The sequence below is a fragment of the Callithrix jacchus genome, chromosome 5 (genome assembly GCF_049354715.1).
Source record: "Callithrix jacchus isolate 240 chromosome 5, calJac240_pri, whole genome shotgun sequence".
Lineage (NCBI taxonomy): Eukaryota > Metazoa > Chordata > Mammalia > Primates > Cebidae > Callithrix > Callithrix jacchus.
In genome coordinates this window covers 142,744,507-142,765,621 of record NC_133506.1, presented here as the reverse complement: position 1 = coordinate 142,765,621, position 21,115 = coordinate 142,744,507, and the positions used below count along the sequence as shown (strand labels likewise).

Below are 21,115 nucleotides of genomic sequence, written 5' to 3'. Positions count from 1 at the left end.
ATAAATTTGATCTCTTTAAGTTCAATAAATGATCAAGGACAGATACAATGTAATTTGAGTAGTTTACATTGTCATCTTATTTATTTATTTTTGAAACGAGTGTCTCTCTGTCACCCAGGCTGGAGTGCAGTAAGGCCATCTGGGCTGACTGCAACCTCCACTTCCTCGGTTCAAGTGATTCTCCTGACTCAGCCACCCGAGTAGCTGGGATTATAGGCATGCGCCATCAAACCCAGCTAATTTTTATATTTTTAGTAGAGATGGAGTTTTGCCATATAGGCCAGGCTGGTCTGAATTCCTGGCCTCAAGTGATCTGTCCACCTTGGCCTCCCAAAGAGCTAGGATTACAGGCATGAGTCACCATGCCCCATCTGTCATCTTTTCTTAAATTAATTAATTTTATAAATTGCAACACTAATAAAGTATTTGCCAGTGAAACTACTGCAAAGATAGGGGTACCTTGGCTAGTGAGACCACTGCAGAGATATGGTTAATAAAACTGACACCCCCTACAGAAAGTTTCCATGTGTTTGTACGATCTCATTCAGGCATACACTCTTGCTTTCCTTTCACCGGTTTAGAAATGGAATGCCTCTATCTATATCACATCACCACTGTCAGCATAAAACGTTACGAAGGAGATAATATGGGGAAGAATGTGAAATTTGAGTCAAGGACTCCTGCTACGGATGCTGTATTCCCTGAGTGTAATTTAAACTTTAGATGACCCTAAAGTTTGCAGTGTCTGCAAACCAAACCTGCTCTGCAACACAGACTTAGATGGGGCTCTCCCCAGACTGAATCCACCAGCCTCTCTTTGAAGCAGTTTAGCAGTATCCGTTTCTAAGAGCCTTCCCAAGTAACTGGAGCCTCTCTTCTCACTGCCACAAGTCATGTCCATGCTTTCATATCCTCTCTAATGTGGCTTTCAAAGATTCAGTTGTAATTCTACTAATTTTTAAGCATCTGCCCTTTTTCTGGGTTACTTTGCCTCTTTTTGTACTCATTTGCTAAAATTACTTAACAGCAACTATACTAAAGGAGATAAAAAGAATACTCCCTTGTTCATTAAATCTCTTATTTGTCAACTCAAGAAATATTTACAGAGCATCAGTTTTATATGATATCCTGAGTCTACCAGGCTCAACTGACGTGGTCCTACTGGGTTAGCAGACATTTAACAACCACACACACACACAAAAAAGGTATACAAACAAAACTTGTGGTGTGTGCTATGCTGTGATTTAGCACCAAGTCCTACAAAAGAGAATAGGAGGATCCTGTCTTAGGCCAGAGGTGATCAATGTAACTTCACCAAGAAAGTGTCATTTTGAGTGACACCTGGTATTAGTTCATTCTTGTATTGCTATAATGAAATACCAAAGACTGGGTAAATTACAAAGAAAAGAGGTTTAATTGGCTCATGGTTCTACAGGCTGTGCAGTAAGCACAGTAGTTTCTGCTCAGCTTTTGGGGGAGGCCTCAGGAAACTTACAATCATGATGAAGATTACAACATGCTGAGCAAGCATGTCTTACACGTCAGGTGCAGGAGCAAGACAGAGTGAGGAGATGCTACACACTCTTAACCAATCAGATCTCATGATAACTCTGTCAGGACAACGGCACCAAGGGGATGGTGCTAAACCATTTATGAAGGATCCACCCCCATGAGCCAGTCACCTCCCACCAGCCTGCACCTCCAACACTGGGGATTACAATTCCACATGAGATTGGATGGGGACACAGATGTGACTGTGTTTGTGTGTGTCTGGGTTGGAGTGGATGCTCCAGGTAGAGGGAAGAGCATAAAACACTGAAGCAAGAAAGAACTGTCTGCAGAATTGAAAGCCAATGAGCAACAGGAGAGGGTTTTAGAGCCAGACTGCAGAGGTAACTGTGCCCAGCTTTCGGTCAAGAGGCTGGTGTGTTTCTCTTGTTTTTCAGTGCAATAGAAATAGATCCACTCATGGATTTTCAATAATAAGTAAAATCAGATAAATACAGTGAAGTTATTTCCTCTTCCTGATTCCTACAGGCAGAGCTTTGAAACAGCCAGAGGTGGTGCGCAGGTAAGTGGGATAATCACTTGATCTCTATGGTGAAAAGGGGGGTGTAAGCTTTCCTCTCCACTTTTCTGCCCCCCTCTCCCCAGTTTCTGACTTTTATCGTCACTCTAGCAGACTGAAAAACCAACATGAGACCACTTAAGTGGGGGAAGTAGGAAGGACATTTCATGAGAGAAACTGCCACTCTCTGCACCCCAAGGCAGGAGAGTGATGTGTGTGGCTGGAGAGAGTTAGAAGTGAAGGCTTTCCTAGGGCTCTACTTTCCCAGGGATCTACTTGCCCATGGATTTCGGGTCTGCTGTGGGTACAGGAAATCCTATCAGGAAGAATCACAGTATCAGGTCCTTGCCCCTTCAGCAGGCATCAGGAATTTTCCATGCTGCCTGTGACTTGGTGGGTCACCTTTCGAATTCTGGGGTGCAAGATGTTTGGGCAAATCAAAGCCAGTACCTTCCAATCACACAGATGATATTTTAAGCTCTCCCTGCCAGATTTCTTTTTGTTCCTTTCAGTTGGGTTTGAATTTGGATGGGGAATAGTTTGTGATTATTGGGTCCCATAAAACCCTAAAAGGGCTTTTTTTTGGGACATGGTGCAAGGACATCAAGTCTGTGTACTGCCTTCATGGTACCACCTTCTCAGTGCGTTCTTCTGATCTTCATGAATCCTGATATCTGCTACGATACATTTAGCTTTGAAATCACTGAAATAATATATAAAGCTGTAGTCTGTCAATCTCAAGCTCATGGGATGATTATGAAGAAGGATAAGCTGAGTCAGTAGGCATGAATGGATTGTGAAATCTATTACATACTAAATGATGAGTCACTAAAATCTAAAGGATAGAGTCTTTTAAACATAAACTTTTTTCATAATACTACATCAATATATACACTAATTTCCTCAATTATGATGAGTGAAACTGATCACTCATATTAATGCATCAAAGAACATTTTTGCTACTAAAGTGAAACAATAATTTCATTCCAAATGAAATTATTTTTCATTTCAAAATATTTTGGAAAAGAATAATTTATTTCATAAATAATTTCCCAGTAGGAAGTGGTTAAAACATACAGAATTAGATCAAGCTAAATATTATCTTACTGCTGCTTCCCTAGTTATTTAAAATATATATCAATATCCAGTGGTAAAAGATTAAAAGCTAACCATTTCTCTGTTAATAAATGGTCAAGATTATGGGTCATCAGGTAAGCTTATTTAGGTAATTTTAGAGTTTTTCTCTGTTTTGTTTTATTTTTGTCAATATCCAGCAAAAGAGAAATTAAACATTTCACATGGTATAGTGTGAGTATACTAGTTTTCTATACTAGTTTTCTATTACTGTCTAACAAATTTCCAATGAATGATCGATCACTAACTGCTTAATGACAAAACACAAAGTTAGCAGCTTAAACAATATAGATGCTTTTTGATTTATGAAGAGAGTTGAAAATGCATTTACCACACCTCACCCACCTAACACAGCTTGGTTTAGTCTACCTTAAATCTACTTAGAACCCTTACATCAATCTGCAGTTGGGCAAAATAATCTAACACAAAGCCTATTTTATAATGTTGAAAGTCTATAAAATAAATGGGATTTCAGAAAATACCTCTACAAGGGTGATATTTTAATAACCTTCCATGACCATTGTGCATTCACAGACAGCTTGTGGTCACTTGCGTATCTGCATTTCATTTCGTTTTACAAATCTTTTCCAAATCATTATATTAATATAATGATAAGGCTGAAGTAAATGTCATTAAGATACCACCTAATAACATTTTCCTAGCTTCCTATGAATGATCACTAACTGCTTAATGACAAAACATTTATCTAAGGAAATATCCATAAAGGCTTTCTAGCAAGGCTTTACTTTCTTGCAAAATGAAAGATTCTTAATGGGAAAGTCCTTAATGAAGAATTCCTAATTGCTAGTTTCCAAAATGAATTAATTGTAAATCCTCGTTAAGGTTTAATCTATCAGGGTTTCCTGACCTCCTAAATAGGGCAATGTTACCTATTACCGTAATAAATGAAAACAAACAATACTTATTAACAAAGTATTTTGTAGAATTATAAGCTTAGTGGTAATATTTAGTATTATGATTCTTCCTTGATCACTTGTATCTTTTTTCTCAAATAAAAGTGCCTTCAAGATTTAACCGTCAGAGTTAATATAGTTAGTTTAGAATCATTAATCTTACCTTGATGATAGCCTAAAGGTACATTCACTAAATGCACTAAAATATTTTATATGCAAACAAAGGTTGATAACTCTCAAGATCTTCTAAAAAGTCAATGTCATAAAAAATTAAGAGATATCTTATTTTAAAATATAGATATGACCCATGTATATTATTTTATACTCATGAACAACGCATAATAAGGCACTCTACTACACTGATTTGTTTTGATAACCATGTTCCTAACTGATTTAACTATTATAATGGCTAACAGGGAATATTTTAGAATCTTTATGTTCGGCATCAGTTCTTACAGTGTCCTAAATATTACTTTATATTCAACAGATTTCTTTTCTGGAAATTGTGTAAATTTCTCTTAAGTGAAGTTTTAATTCTAAAAGTGGAACTGGATTTGTGAGATATTAGGAATTTGGGTTCTTTCTAACCCCAGCTGGGTGGATAAAACCAGGCTCAGCCTTATTTGGATTCAGATTATTTCTCTTGTCAACATTTTGCTCATGTCTTTTCTCTCTCTCTCTCTTAAACTTTCAATATTCTTTGGTGTCCTTATGTGTTCATTTTGCGATGTTTTACCGGCTTTCTCTCCTAATGTTACCTTGACGTTGTTGAAAACAACATTTGCAGTTAGTTTTACTGTTTTCTACAGTGAAATATTAAAGCATGATGAGGTGTTGCAATGACAGTATATATAAAATAATAAAGATGTCATTGCTACACTCTTGAGGAACTGAACAGAGAAAGCCATGCTAAACTTGGTTAATTTGTAAAATTATGGTTTTCCCTATATTCTGACTAACAACTGAGTGAGTGATAGTTAAGCAATTAAACTGAGTTTGGGTAAAGAATTATTTGCTAATTGTTACAAGTTCAAAATTATGCAGACCTCTGCAAATGCTCAAAGTCCTATTTAACTTTACCATTTCAGCGTCAAAGTACTCAAAAAAGTTCTTGTATAGACACATTAGATCTTAGGCATGTTAATGTTCAAGAAAATACATTGGTTTATATATGAATAAAATAAAAAAGAAAATGATTTCTATTCTTTTGGATAAATACCTAAAAGCAGAATTGTTAGATCATATGGTAGTTTGATTTTTAATTTCTGAAGGAATTTCCACATATTTTCCCATAGTGAGTTTTGCATTCTCACCAACAGTGCGGAAGGGTTCCAATTTCCCCACATCCTTGCCAATATTTGTTGACTTTTGTTTTTTGATCATAGCCATCCTGACAGGTGTGAGGTGGTATCTTACCATGGTTTTGATTTGTATTTCCCTTTATGATGCTGAACACTTTGGCCATTGTATGTCCTCTTTGAAGAAATGTCTATTCAGATGTTTTGCCCATTTTTTAATCAGATTGTCTTTTTGAGTTATAGGAGTTCTTTATATATTTTGGAAATTAACCCCTTGTCAGATATCCAGTTTGCAAATATCTTCTCCCATCTCATGGGTTGGTTGCCTTTTCACTCTGCTGATCATTTTCTTTGCTGCACAGAGACTTTTTAGTATGATGTAATTCCATTTGTCTATCTTTGCTTTGGTTGCCTGTGCTTTTGATATTCAATAAATCATCGCCAAGACCAATGTCATGAAGCTTTCCCCCAAATATTTTCTTTGAGAATTTTTTTAGTTTTAGTACTTATGTTTAAATCTTCCATTTTGCATTAAATTTTATGTATGGTTTAAGATAAGGGTCCAAATTCATTCTTTTGCATGTGAAAATCCAGTTTTCCCAGCACCTGTTGAACAGACTATCTTTTCCTCATTTGATATTCTTGGCACCCTTGTCAAAGATCAGTTGATCACACATGCATGGATTTTTTTTTTTTCTGGGATCTCTATCCTATTCCAGTGCTCTATATGCTGTTCTTTATGCAAGTACCATATCATTTAAATTGTGATAGCTTTGTAATATATTTCAAAACCAGGAAGCGTGATGCCTCTAGCTTTGTTCTTCTTTCTCAAGACTGACTTGGCTGTTTTGGGTCTTTTGTGGTTCTATATAAATTTTTGGATTGTTTTGAAAAAATATAAATATAATATAACAATCCAAAATATATATTTTTGGATTGTTTTCTTAAAACAATCCAAAATAGAACAAAAACAATGAAAAAATAAAAAATTTTGAATTTTCTATTTCTTTAAAAAATATAACATAGGCATTTTGATGGGAATTGCACTGAATCTATAAATCACTTTTGGTAGCATGTACATTTTATTAATACTAAGTCTTCTGACTGATGAACATGGGATGTCTTCTTCTTTGTGTCTTTAATTTTTTCATCAGTATTTTGTAGGTTTCATTGTACAAGACTTTCACCTTCTTAGTTGTTTATTTCTAGATATTGCATTTTTTTGATGTTATTGAAAACGGGATTGCCTTCCTAATTTCCTTTTCAGATAGTTTGTTGTTTACCCAAAACAATGGAAATCAGGAACTGGAAGAGATATCTGCACTTTCATGTTCATCATAGCACTATGTATAGTGGCCAATCAAGATGTGGAAAAAATGTAAATGCCCATAGAGGACAAATGAATAAAGAAAATGTATATCCATATAGTAGAAGATTATTCAACCTTAAAAAAGAAAAACATTCTGCAATGTGAGACAACATGGGTAAGCCTTGAGGGCATTATGCAAAGTGAAATAAGCACAAAAGGACAAATATTGCATGCTTCTACTTGTATGAGGTATTTACAGTAGGCAAATTCATTGAACAAAGAGTATCATGATGGTTACCAGGGGCTGAGGAAGTGAGAATGGATGCTGTTAATCAATGGACTGCACATTTCAATCAAGCAGGATGAGTAAGTTTTAAAGATCTGCATGTACAATATTGTACCTATTGTTTACGATATCATATTGTACAATCAAAATCTGTTAAGAGGGTAGATCTTGCGTAGATTGTTCTTGAAATAAAATTTAAAATAAATAGAACATGATCATGTATTTTAAAATCTTTCAAATCAGTAAGAATTAAAGTATATAGTAATTTACAATTTACTGTTTCAAAACATAGGAGCTAATTACAAAAGCAAGAGATCAAACTCATGCACCTACGAAAATTACATCGTTTATGCCATTCCACTTTGAGAATAATGACCTGAAGTCTAGCCAGCATCTTCCAATTAAGGCCTGGCATTTTCTGTAGGTTAGTGCCTTTGGGTATCTTGCCTTTGATTCCATAAATATTAGTGGTAGTTTTTCTTATTTTGTTAAAGGCAGCACTTAAGAATCCTGACTACTTGCTAGCAATTAGCAACAGGTTCCTAAGGCTGAAAAAATGCCACCGTCAATGATCATATCTCACTAGAAGTGGCAGGAAATGGGCAGCTGTGGTGATGGCAGGAAAGTCTGCTGACCTCTGTGGGGAGCCTTTCTCCATCAGTGAAGTGGATTCAGCTGCTGGCACAACTTACTTATAATACCTCAAAGTTGTTTTAGATCCTATGTGACAAGAGTATAAAGCAGATATTGTCACTTTACAGTCACATAGCTTACAAAATTAATTCACCCATATTTCAGAAATAATGCACATCATTCATTCCAGATAAAGTCTGTCCTTGCTCAGCATGTACTGGGCTATGGGTGGCTTCTCCTCACTCCTGGACCCTTCCACGGGCCTCCTTCCCAGGACTCTGCTTCTCTTAACCTTCTGCTTAACTGAGGGACATACAGCAGGCTGATGCAGGGCTCTCTATTCAGAGTTATCTCTGAAAAATCCCATGGTTTGTAATTTGAGGACTTTAGCCCTGCTTCAGTTTCCAAACAATGTTCAAATATTTTACATTTAGATATTAAAATGTATATGATGTGCAAAAACGTACATCCTGTTAGTTGTGTTACTTTCATGAAGTCACCTTGTCCAGTGCAGCTAAATAGTACTGTGATGCTGTAGAAATAGTGATTTTATAAATTTTAACCAAGAAATCACAACTTAAATTGGATTAATTTGAATATATTTATATAATTGTTCATATGTATTTCTATATTTATATTTATATATAATTTATAAAAGCTTATATACGTATATTGATTACATTTATATTAATATATAAAATACTAACAGTTTCAAACTATATTTTGATTTGATTTGTATTTTATCTCTTTGCATATGTAAAAACATAAATATTTATTTATGATGTCAATAAAATAATGTATCTGCTGGCTATCGTAGGACAGAAATAATTGCGTGGAAAGTGAAGAATTATAATAATAGGAGGTGTTTCAGAATGAATGACTTCAAGCATTGTTTTTACAAAGAACCGGTGCACATATCACACCTTCAGATGTGTGTAAGCAACAGACTGACCTGCCTGCGATGTTCTCTGCAATATTATTAACTCACTGTAGCTACCTCACAAAATTAAGACATGCTACATTAAGCATTTTTTCAAACGTACACAAAATGTTATCAGAGAATATAAGACTATGTAGCTATCTTTAAAATACGAGAATGTTTAAAATAGAATATGAATTCCTTAAGATTGTTGATGTTGTAGTTACTAAATGTGTTGTCAGATGCTGAAGTGTGTACATGGATTTACTGTATATCAGCATGGGGTTTTTTAAAAATGAAAGAGCATAACTTGATTACCTCTGTAAATAAAAAAATTAAAAATGAGAGTGGCATTTAGGTAAATATTTATGAATTAATGAAATTAGGAAAACTGATTTATACAGTTTTACAAACTGACGAATTAAATAATCAGTAAATCATCTTGACTTAATCAACCACAAACTAAAGACTATGACGATATTCCCACTATGTAGAGATGACTAATAAAAAAATGTACTGTAAAAACACGCAAAAGCAGCAGACTATAGTTTACAATGAGGTTTAAAGAAAAGGGAAAAATGTAAATGCTACATATATATATTTTGTTCCTGAAATCTGATTCGGGCAGAGAAAAAACAAATGTTAATTACATTAAAGGAAACTCCTATCAATACAGTATAGACAAAGCGATATAGTGAACAAAACAAGAACATGCTTACCAGAAAACAACGATACTTACTGGAGAAAACCACATCACTTTAAGGATCCAAATTGTAAGAGCAAGATTCACAACGAGGATGATTAGTAAAAGAAGAACAAACAAGTAGAGGCAACGCTTTCTCCAGCCGTAAATGCCAATTTTGTAGACATACCGATTCTCTGGCCTCTCTATGTGGGTGCCTTCTGTGGCTGTAGTGTACTGCTCACGTACCATCTGCCACCGGGTGTGTCGCGAGAGGAGAGAGAAAGAGACAGAGAGAGGGAATGAGGGAGGCAACTTGTTAATACTGATTTACCATGAGCCTGTAAACATATTTTTCATCTCAGTCATAAATTTCCAAAATTAATGATTTTTAAAAGGAGAATTAAATATTACTTTGAAAGATGTCACTGTGTTTCAATCACAGAGAGATATTAATCTGTCATTTAAAATATTTTATATATGATAAACTTATTTGAAATCGAGTGATCATATTTTTGGATGTGGATAAATTCAATATCCGTGTATCTATCTATCAAGATTCTTCAGGGTTAAACTTGGAATTGAAGCATTAACCTAAAATAATCAAATTGCCAAGTTCTAAAAAGGTTAATTGGGAGAAAAATCAAGCTGGTATGTATATCTTCAAAAAGGAATCCATTTACTTGATTTTATGTCAGGTGATTGAATTATTCTTTCTTCAGCTACTAAATTGCTTGGAATTCAAAAGCCTCTTTACAAGATACCACCCTAACCTCTGCCTGGAAGAAAAGCTCCCAAGTATTAACCTACCCTCAAAAAGGTCAGTATATGTGTGTATATGTGTGTGTATACAAATGTTTACAAATGCTCATTGCTTTATGTAAATTACAGTAAGAGTTTTAGCAACAATTTCAGCTTTATAAAAAAATTTAAAAATTTTAAAAATTAATCGTTTTTCCTTTATACAAAGAACCAAAGTACTTTTTAGCTATACAGTTAAAATTGGAGATTATGAAGACTTTCCTGATTGTAAATGTAGTACAATGATGAATCAGAATATAAATACTCCTCTCTCGGATTTTTGTGCAAAAGACACACATTAATTTTTAGGGATGATATGGAGTTGTCCTTATTAAAAATAAGTTATGGTTGGCCGGGCGCGGTGGCTCACGCCTGTAATCCCAGCACTTTGAGAGGCCAAGGCAGGTGGATCACGAGGTCAAGAGATCGAGACTATCCTGGTAAACATGGTGAAACCCCGTCTCTACTAAAAATACAAAAAATTAGCTGGGCATGGTGGCGCGTGCCTGTAATCACAGCTACTCAGGAGGCTGAGGCAGGAGAATTGCCTGAACCCAGGAGGTGGAGGTTGCGGTGAGCCGAGATCGCGCCATTGCACTCCAGCCTGGGTAACAAGAGCGAAACTCCGTCTCAAAAAAAAAAAAAAAAAGTTATGGTTAAAACAAATCTTTAAATCTCCTTCCGATTTAACAATAGGCATTTTCACATATTCTAACTGATTATCTAAAATTAGGCTATTCATTACATAAGTATTTTCAAATATCCAGGACTGACAGTCAACATTATTCAACCCCTTAATGTTTAATGATTTCATAAGGGCATTATTCACTGACTCATTTCTTTGAGCTCCTCCAGTCTTCCTTATATTAGAACCAGTAGCTCAAGCCATAGTACCAGATGTTATCCCTGATGATTCTCTTCCCTTCAAGTCTACATCAGCAAGTCCTATCAATTCTACCTTCCATATATATCGCAAATCTGTCTACATCACCGCATTTCCATTGCTACTGCACTAGTTTAGGCTACTATGAACGCTCTTAGCTACACTGCTGAAAAATCCACGTTCATTCTTTTCCTTCTTGGAAACCATCCTCCACCCAGCAGCCAATGTGTAAAATGTCAGTAAGCTCCTGTCACTCTATTTTTCCAAACCTCCTGATGGCTCTTTGCCATCAGAACAATGATTGGACAGTGACAATGTCCAAACGCCTCTATCATCTACAAGACCCTATATGAGATGGCTTTCGCTGACATCTTTGACTTCACGTACTACTGTGTCCTTTGCTAGAGTAAATGCTCTTCAACAGACCACACTAATTCTCACCCTGGAAACTTTGTCCTGGATTTGGTCTCTGCCTGCTGGTCCTGCTCATCCTTCAGTAGCAGCACACATGCCATCTCCTCAAAGAAGCCTTCTCTGGACACGCAGTCACTCTCAACCACTTCCCTCTACTATACTGATTTCAAAGTGCGTATCATCTGAAATAATGGTGGCAGCTCCAGAATTTCTGGAAAGGACAGACTAGGAGAGTGCAATTCTTTCTACTAGACAATGCTTTTGTTCAACCTTACATAACATCAAGAACACTTCAGAATCCATTTAAAACAATTTTATCACGGTTTGCTGGAGGGCTGATAGCATTCCTGTTATGAGGACAGCCCATATGTCCCCTAAATCAGCACCTCTGACATCATCTTTCACCTGGGTCACTGCAACAGCCACCCTGACTGTTCCCTGCCTGTGCCTCTAAATCTTCTGCAGTCAATTGCTAACGTAGAGGCTGCAGTGGTCTTTTCAAAGCATGCATCGGTTCATGCCTTACCTCTGCAACAAACCCTCCTGTGGCTTCCTATTTCACTCCGAGTAAAAACCAAACCCCTCACCCCGGCAGATGTGGTTCCCTGCCTTCATCCAGTCCCTCTTGCCCTGATCCCTCTTGCTCCAGGCACCATGGTTTTACGTGGCCAGGAGTCCCTTGAGTGTGATCCCACCTCAGGGACTCTACAGTTATAATTCCCTCTACCTGGAAGATCTCTCCTTGCCTGCATTGCTCCTCTCAACTCTCTGTTCAAAGATCGCTTATCAGTGATCTTCCTGATCATCCTATTTAAATAATAGGCCCCACCAACACCATGACGGAGCTCCTGTGCTCCTTTGTTTTTTTTTATTTCCGTAGCACTTAACTCCACAGACATACTATATATTTTACCTACTTATATATAAAAGCCCCGAGAGGGTGAGGTTTTCAACTGTTTTATTATTTTGTTGTGCCCTCGGCCCCTAGAATGGCAGCCGACATGTAGTAAGTGCTCAGTAAACATTTGCTGAATTAATTACACACAAATGTTGAATGGAAAAATGCCCAGACATTTTTATTCAAGCATACAAGCAATAAGACAGATTGAGAGTTACTTCAGAATTTCCTCAACTGTTTATGAGTTAATTTGAAGCCTACGCATAAACAGGGTATGTTTATTGTGGTTAGTTGTTTGGGACTCAGAAGAAGACTCAGAAAGATCTCCTTCAGTCTGGTGAGGTTCTCCCAGAAAAAGGGATCCCTGGGAATGTGCTGTCTTTGGCTCCCGAGTCGCCCGACATCTGTGCACTTGCTGTGCTGACATCTTGAGTAAGAAGCCGGACCCTACTTCCCCTGCGCTGGCTTTCAGAAACTGGCAACCTGCTTTCTAGTCCTCCCATATTTGAGCTGTGTTTACCAACCTTTTTTTTGAAAAAAATTGCCAGGTGTATTTCTTTTTATACTGTGTTTTATGATAGCCTTCTTTAATGTTTTTAAGTGACATCTCCCAGTGTTCCCTGCACTTCATAAAGAAGTCCTTTTACTCTAGATAAGCATAAGTTAAATCACTAGGTGAAACACTCAATTTAAATATTTTTCTAAAAAATTGATTTTGTTGTTTAATAGAATGTTAGTTTATATTTCTCACAACTCACAAGTGGCTTTCATTTTTATTAGACACTAATAGAAAGTTACATTTAAATTTAAAGATAACTTTAAACTCTATAACTCATCTAGAGAGCCAGCAGAGACTTTCAGAGGCTGCCTGGTTCAACCAGCTTCTTTTAGGTATATACTCAAAATAAGCTTGAGAAGAATATCAAAGACCGGGCGTGATGGCTCATGCCTGTAGTCTCAGCACTTTGGGAGGCCGAGGCGAGTGGATCTCAAGGTCAAGAGATTGAGGCCATCCTGGCCAACACGGTGAAACCCCACCTCTACTAAAAAATATAAAAAACATTAAAAAAATTAGCTGGGCACAGTGGTGCACACCTGTAGTCCCAGTTACTCGGGAGGCTGAGGCAGGAGAATCACTTAAACCCGGGAGGCAGAGGTTGCAGTGAGCCGAGACTGTGCCACTGCACTCCAGCCTGGTGACAGAGCGAGACTTCGTCTCAAAAAAAAAAAAGAAAGAAAAAGGAAAAAAAGAAGACTATCAAACTTCAGCACTTTGAGGTAAGACAACTGCATAGTGGATTAGTATTGGTAAGAAATTGCACTGGAATAATGCATAGCACTTTGTGATCTATTTATAAACCCTCTACAAAACATAATTAATGAAATAAGTATATTAGAACTTAAAATCTATATTCTGTGATAATCATTCTGATTTTTAATGTATCTTGAACCAAATTGATTTTCATAGACTCCTTGGTTAAAACACATGTTATTAAAAACGACATCATTTCTCCCGATACCCGCCCTTCAAATTTGATGCTCTACTTAATTTTGATTAATTCTCCAGGCATCTCTCAGAGACAGTTCTCAGTCCTCTCATGTACAGGGCTCCAGATGTGAAGCGCTATACTTGCTTTGGCATAAATATCAGCTTTTACATGCTTCTGAATTCACGATCCCCAGTTTGTTATTTTAAACAAAATGACCTTAAGGAAAGGTAGTCTGTCCGCTACATTATTTGATTCTTGTCATAGCATATAACATAGTGAATCGAGCGTAGTGTCTACAAGGTAATGTTGCTAAATGACATTCTTCATTTCAACTAACATTTACTGTCATGCCTAGTTTGGTAGGCCATTGTCAAGAGTCTGAGACAAAAGATGATAAATACATGGATAATGCCCAAAGGAGTTCATATCACATGATTTTTGAAAAGGTGAGTTTGAGAAAGAACTAAACAGATCTTTTAGAAATGAGAAATTTAATTATCTAATAACTCAAAGAATGAGTTATCCAGTTTAAAGGTATCTGTCTGATACTGACTTTGGCATACCACTTTTGGTTTTAATGATTTTCTGGTACCAATTTCCACCAGTTTGCTTTCACCAGTTCATTCAAGAAATATATACAAAGCTTTTTGTTAATGTTGCATCTTTTTTTCTCCCCCATTGGGATTTTTAAGGTCTCTTTACTTTCGGTGTTTTCCATATTCAGAATGATTTTATTTCATAAATTTGAATTAACTTTTCCTGTTCCCAAGTCAGTGTCTGTTTTCAATTGAACTTGTCTTCAGTTATAGAAAATTCTTGGCAATTGCTTCTGTAACCATAATCTTTCCTATATTTTCTCTAGTTCCTTTCACAGGGGCTTCAATAAGACATATTTAGATCTCCTCATTCACCAGCCACATCCTTCAAACTTAGCTTTATATTTCAACAGCTTTATCACCCTATGGTGTTTTCTAAGATCTGCCTTCCAATATACCAATTCTTTTTGCAACTGTATGCAATCTGTCAGATAGAGAGTAAACCATCTTCTAATCTTTATGGGAGATTCACCTGAGTGTGAGCGATGGCATTCTACCTGCCTTGGGTAGGGTCCTTGCTGGCCACAGGGCTTGCTGACTGGGGTCTTAGCAAATGTCTTATAGTACATATGATGTTAACCAGAAAATTCCCGGAAAATTACTTTCCAGAGTTGCAAAAATTGTCTTTATAAGCCATGTCACCTAACTCTAATATCTAGACAGGTAATTTCTTACTAGGTAACAATCACCACCATGCTGCATCATCCCTCCAAAGGACAGGGTTACCTGTGTGAGAAGTTAATTACAATGAAGTGACTGTGTAACCGTGACCAGTATCAGTTATGTGCACTTAATAGGCAATCAGTAAGTACTTGTTGAACACACGAATGCACAGGGAGTGGGACTTACTCTCAGGTTGTGACACAGCTTTGTGCTACAGTAACAAAAAAATGAGCTAGCGACAAATAATTGACAAGTAAGAGAAAATGGAGCATCTAGAAACAAGTCCATATACACAGATTGTAATAAGGCAATAAAAAGTGAGAGGAGGCATCCAGTCTATACAGGTTGCTTTTGCAGGTGGTGAGCTGGCAGGGAAGGAGCAAGCTAGTGTGCTGGTTAAATTCAGGCTGCTTATGTTATGCTAATACGAAGAATGACTGAGTGAGTTTTATCTCTATTTTACATTAAATGTCCAAGAAACCTCTCATCCTGTGTTAATTAATGGCAGTAATTCTCAGTGTGTTCTCTGCCTCACTGTTTGCATCATAACTTACATCATTCTGAATGAGCGCCAACATTTCGGAAAGCAGGAGGAGGGGGAGGTGCTTGCTCTAGGAGATGTGTGGCACAAAGAACACCAGGGCAGATAAATTGGGAGAAGTGTTTGCCTTCAAGATAGGACAAAGTTAATATCCTTAAAATAGAAATAATTTCAACTAAAGAAAAATAGAAAAAAAAATCCAATAAAACTCAAGCAATGAATATGCATATACATAAAAGAAATACACATGACAAATAAACATAGCAAAAATGTTCAGCTTCACTCTTAAATAAATGAGAACAGGCTGGGTGCAGTGGCTCACGCCTGTAATCCCAGCACTTTGGGAGGCCGAGGCAGAGTTTGCTGTTTTAAAAGTCAATCCTATTGTAAAGAAGAGAGAATGATTTGATGACCTTTTAATCTAGCTATATGTGTGTATAATAAAGGTATATGTGAATTAAAGAATTATTCCGATTATAACTGGATGTGATTGATAATTACGATCCATCTGTTTTGCTATATTTAGTGTGCTATGCTGAGAAGTTTCACGAAAAGATAAAGAACTATCCTTGAAATTATGTGGTCATCCTAAATATAGTAATGAAGTTGGGATGAGTATGGTAAATTTATTAACTTTACTATTATAAAAGAAATATATACATCAATTCTGTAAATCTGAAAAAGTACAAAGGAAATTTGGGAAATACTATTTTAAATGAAAAAAGGTGGACTAGAGAAGGAAATTATTAGTAATTTTTAGTTTCCAGTATTTTTATTTTATTTTATTTTATTATTTTTTTTGAGACGGAGTTTCGCTCTTGTTACCCAGGCTGGAGTGCAATGGCACGATCTCGGCTCACTGCAACCTCCGCCTCCTAGGTTCAGGCAATTCTTCTGCCTCAGCCTCCTGAGCAGCTGGGATTACAGGCACGTGCCACCATGCCCAGCTAATTTTTTGTATTTTTAGTAGAGACGGGGTTTCACCATGTTGACCAGGATGGTCTCGATCTCTTGACCTCGTGATCCACCCACCTCGGCCTCCCAAAGTGCTGGGATTACAGGCTTGAGCCACCGCGCCTGGCCAATTTCTGCTTTTAAAGTATACACATTAATGTCATTTTAATGTCAAATGAAGATGATTTATGTCTTGATTTAATATGTAATTTTAGTAGACTATATATATATATATATATATATATTTTTTTTTAAAGCTTTCGTTGTTGATTTTGTGTTCTGTTATCCAGAAAGTATCTGCAAATTACTCAGAAAATACCTGCAAACATGTGGCATGTTTAATTGTATGGTATTTTCTGAAGGTTATATCAACAGAAAAGTTTCATCAAATGTAGTTTTCAATTATTCAAAAAACTTTGTAACACATGAGGGTTTCACAGGGCCATTTATTAGCATCATAAAGGTTATATCATGAGTGATACAATAGTTTTCTTCTGTGAATGAGGCTTGCAATGGTGAATCTGACTTCTTAAGGTTTATCTGACTCCTGTACCTGCTGACTTTCTCACAACAGGTGGATTGTAATAATACTGTGAGTCAATTACAAGAATTTAACGTCATGAGAATTGTAAGTTTCATAAAGGTTATCATGCCTCACTTACTATAATTATTTCAAACAAAGCCATTTTATTATGGCTGGACATATAACTTTCATAACCAATCCAATTAACTTTGTAATTGTTGTGATGCATCCAGTATATGTAGATAGCTCATGTGTCTGGAGGCCTATGTTTTTCTAAAATTCATCCCCAAAGCTCCAAATGGAAAATACAATGCTCCCAGTATAATTAGCACAGAGAAGGCATTCTATTTGCTATTATTGCATAGTATCTATAAAATTTATGGCTTCTGGGCCAGGCGCGGTGGCTCAAGCCTGTAATCCCAGCACTTTGGGAGGCCGAGGCGGGTGGATCACGAGGTCAAGAGATCGAGACCATCCTGGTCAACATGGTGAAACCCCGTCTCTACTAAAAATTACAAAAAAAATTAGCTGGGCATGGTGGCGTGTGCCTGTAATCCCAGCTACTCAGGAGGCTGAGGCAGGAGAATTGCCTGAACCCAGGGGGAGGAGGTTGCGGTGAGCCGAGATTGCGCCATTGCACTCCAGCCTGGGTAACAAGAGCGAAACTCCGTCTCAAAAAAAAAAAAAAAAAAAAAAAAAAATTTATGGCTTCTGAATCCAGATAATCTTAGTATTTCAAAGATGATACATTTATAGATGATGATATTAGATCTTGACAAAGTTCTGAAATTATTACTACAGACATTACTCATATCAAATCAGAACTCTAAATGCGATATATTAATAACATTATCAATTAAGACTCATCAAATACCAATTTACTAAAATTATTACATAATTGATCTATGTAATGTTCGTGTATTTTTCATGTATACTCATACAAAAATATTTTAAATAGAGCCATTATACTAAAATTATTTTCAGTATTAATTCCCCACATGTATTAAAAACTTAAATATTTTCTATTTTTATTCTTTTAAAATAGTTTGATAGCAGAATATTATTTAATGACACTAATCACCAAAATAACAATGACCTCTGATTGTATCTTGCACCTACCACCACTTTAAAGGAAAAATGATGCCTCTTAGACCACTTCAGGTTCTGGCCTTGGAAAAATTAACCCATTTACAGAATGACAGCTTTAGTGTGGCCAGAACAGGGCTCTGCATCAGGGCTGCAAACACTGCAGGATGGACCTGCTGGTGCCCCTATGGGGTTACATGCATCCACGATGGAAAGGAGGTCATGTGGCATTTATGGCAAGCTGCAGTGGATTATGGCAAGCTGAAGTGGAAGAATCACAGCATAGACCTCCAGGAGTTTGGAATCAGGCCATGCCATCTGCAGCAGAGAACCATATGCTGTTTGTAAAATACTTCTCTAAGTGCCACTAGGTGTTGGTGGAGAAACAGCACCTGGCCATGGGACAGCATAATCCCATGCACAGAATTTCTCATCATGACCTGAGTTCTGGGTGAGAGCACCAAGGCCTAAAATCAGGAGCCAGCAGCAATCCCTATAAGTCAGAAGTGGGGCACCAGGGACGGGGCAGGCAGAGGGGACACATAAGCTCCATGTGCGAGGGACCCAGAGTCCCAGTCACTCACCACTAACGCACCTCTCCCAGCTCCGGCCACACAGGGGTAGCTCTTATGGCCAGCCTTCTGGGAAGGAAAGAGGCCACACTTGGCAGGTCTCTGTGGGTGCAATCCACAGGCTGGCTGCCACATTGCAATGGGGTTACCGTGAAAGATTGTGGTGAGAGGAAACCTTCTCACAGACAAAGTTGCAGGCAGTGCCCCTGTGTATCTAATTCTTGTGGAAACAGAAGTCACCTGAGGTTGAGGTTAGAATACAGACTGTCTCATGGATGGTGGTGAATGGCTTGGCTGGAAGGGGAGAATTTGGAATAGGGAGGACAGAGACATCTAAGAGGCTTGTGGATGGACCTAGTGGGCACCAAGGGGGAAGATCTTTTATCCACATTAACAGCCTCCAAACCATCCACTGGAGAAGGAGCACCAGAGTGAGAGGGGCTCCCCCAGTTGACACAGCTGGCTCATTGCCACCCACTCCAGGGCTCCCACAATGGGCTCCTATACAGAGTGGCCCAGAATGGTGGCAGGGAGGGAGGCCATGCTAGGCCTCCACTCAGCGAGGTTGATCCAGCCACTGCCCCTGCTGAATGTTTAAATGGTCCACAGCAGACACCAATGCTGAACCTGAATATAGTAGCATCCCTCAACAAGACCAAAAGGCCATTTGGTGGCCAGGGGGTTACATCATCTTGACGGGAACTGACATATAGGCTGGGGTGGGTTTTTCTTTTCCACCTTGGCCAGCATCACTATCGAAAGACTTACAGAATGGGTGATCCACCGATGTGGAATCCCACAGGACATGGCAACAAGCCAAATGACCCACCTTATGGCAAAAGTGGAGGGGCGCTAGATGGATGAACCTGGGATCCCCTGTTTTTGCTACCTTCTGTATTTCCCAGCAGCTGCTGGCCTAACAGGGTGATAGAACAGTCTTTTAAAGTTGCTGTTGAGGCCCCCACTTTGAGATCCCCTGTTAGGATGGGGGATGCATCAGAAGGCAGTTCTGTGCATCCGAATTCAATAAACATTATGGCGCTTCATCCCCACTGGATAGGATACATCTCTCTGAGAACCAGTGGTGAGCACAGAAGTGGTCATGTTTGCCAGTCGGGAAGTGTGTGCCTCCCATCCCCACTGCCATGGGCTCTGTGGATCTGGAAGTCTGCTCCCAGCAGGGAGTGCTTCTTCCGGGGTACACAACGTGAGTCCCAGTCATCTTCCAGCTGCCATGCAATCACTTCGCCTCCTAACACCGGATACCACTGATGAGGACAGGATGCACCATTCTGACAGTAATTGTCTGGGAAGAATATGTTCGTCATCTGGGTGGACAAGCAAGGCATTTGCTGGTATTCCTCTGGCCATTTTGACAGCAGATGCTCAGCCATGCATGAACCACAAATGCATTGGGACTGGTTAATTGTTGGTGACTAGGGCTAAGACTGCTCAGAGTTGAATATCAGGGTCATCCCAAGGCGACTCAGACCAGCCAGGGTGTTAGATGAGAATGAAGAGAATGCTGAATGAGGAGGTGAAGGCGGTGGGGGGGAGAAAGGATGGATAAGTATTGGCTGCAGTCCCGAGACCATCTGCACAAGGTGAGGCTCTAGTTTCTGTCATTAATACTCCTTCAGCAGTTCCCCAGGAAAAGCAATCAATCAAACCCTTGGGGGAGCTGTTTCCAAATTAGGCAAAGCAAGAGGAACTGAGTGATGCAATGGATGGACTCTGGTGCTATGTCACCCCGGTCACCCTTCAGAACCAAGGCACTCCTTCCTTCAGTTGCAGGAGTGATGGCTGATGATGAGAATCTTTACACTGTCCTAAGCTGCCTTGCCCGTGGCTGTGTTTCCCCGTGAGAAACACACTCCTATGTTTCATCAGTACACTGGGCAAAAGCCCAGCCCCCTCCCTGGCTTTGGGAACAGCCCTGCAGGCTTCCAGCTCTATGGCAGCTACAGTGCTATTTGACATCTCCCTCTGCCCACTTTGCCACCTTTGCTCTCCTACAGGGTTTTTTTTCAAGGTGGGTTCTAATACATGGCATGCATATCTCCAACTCGGAGTCTGTTTCCCGGGAAACCTGTTTAAGCAACTGCTATTGGAAAAATTGGGATTTAAAAGTGATCAGGGACCAGGTGCAGTGTCTCATGCCTGTAATCCCAGCAATTTGAGAGGTCGAGGCAGGTGGACCACGAAGTCAGAAAATCAAGACCATAGCAGCCAACATAGTAAAACCCTGTCTCTACTAAAAATACAAAAATTAGCTGGGCACGGTGGCATGTGCCTGTAGTCCCAGATACTCGGGAGGCTGAGGCAGGAGAATCGCTTTAACATGGGAGGTGGAGGTTGCAGTGAACAGAGATTGTGCCATTGCTCTCCAGCTTGGGCAACAGAGACTTTCTCTCTCAAAAAAAAAAAAAAAAAAAAATAGTGATTAGGTAC

General features: G+C 38.4%; 1 protein-coding gene and 1 long non-coding RNA gene across 6 annotated transcripts in view; one reads left to right on the top strand and one right to left on the bottom strand.

The window, feature by feature from the left end:
* The window catches only part of LOC103793460 (uncharacterized), a 62,262-nt gene extending 53,359 nt beyond the window's left edge, over positions 1-8,903 (top strand). The window contains exons 5-6 of the long non-coding RNA XR_013536158.1: positions 6,682-6,898; positions 8,460-8,903. This is a non-coding gene — a long non-coding RNA (uncharacterized LOC103793460). The remainder of the gene's footprint in view (positions 1-6,681; positions 6,899-8,459) is intronic.
* SGCG (sarcoglycan gamma) overlaps positions 1-21,115 on the bottom strand; it is a 149,957-nt gene that overhangs the window by 96,058 nt on the left and 32,784 nt on the right. For all 5 annotated transcript variants that reach the window (XM_078375173.1, XM_078375174.1, XM_002748898.6 and 2 more), the window contains exon 2: positions 9,301-9,495. In XM_078375173.1, the coding sequence (XP_078231299.1) occupies positions 9,301-9,495 (195 nt within the window). The remainder of the gene's footprint in view (positions 1-9,300; positions 9,496-21,115) is intronic.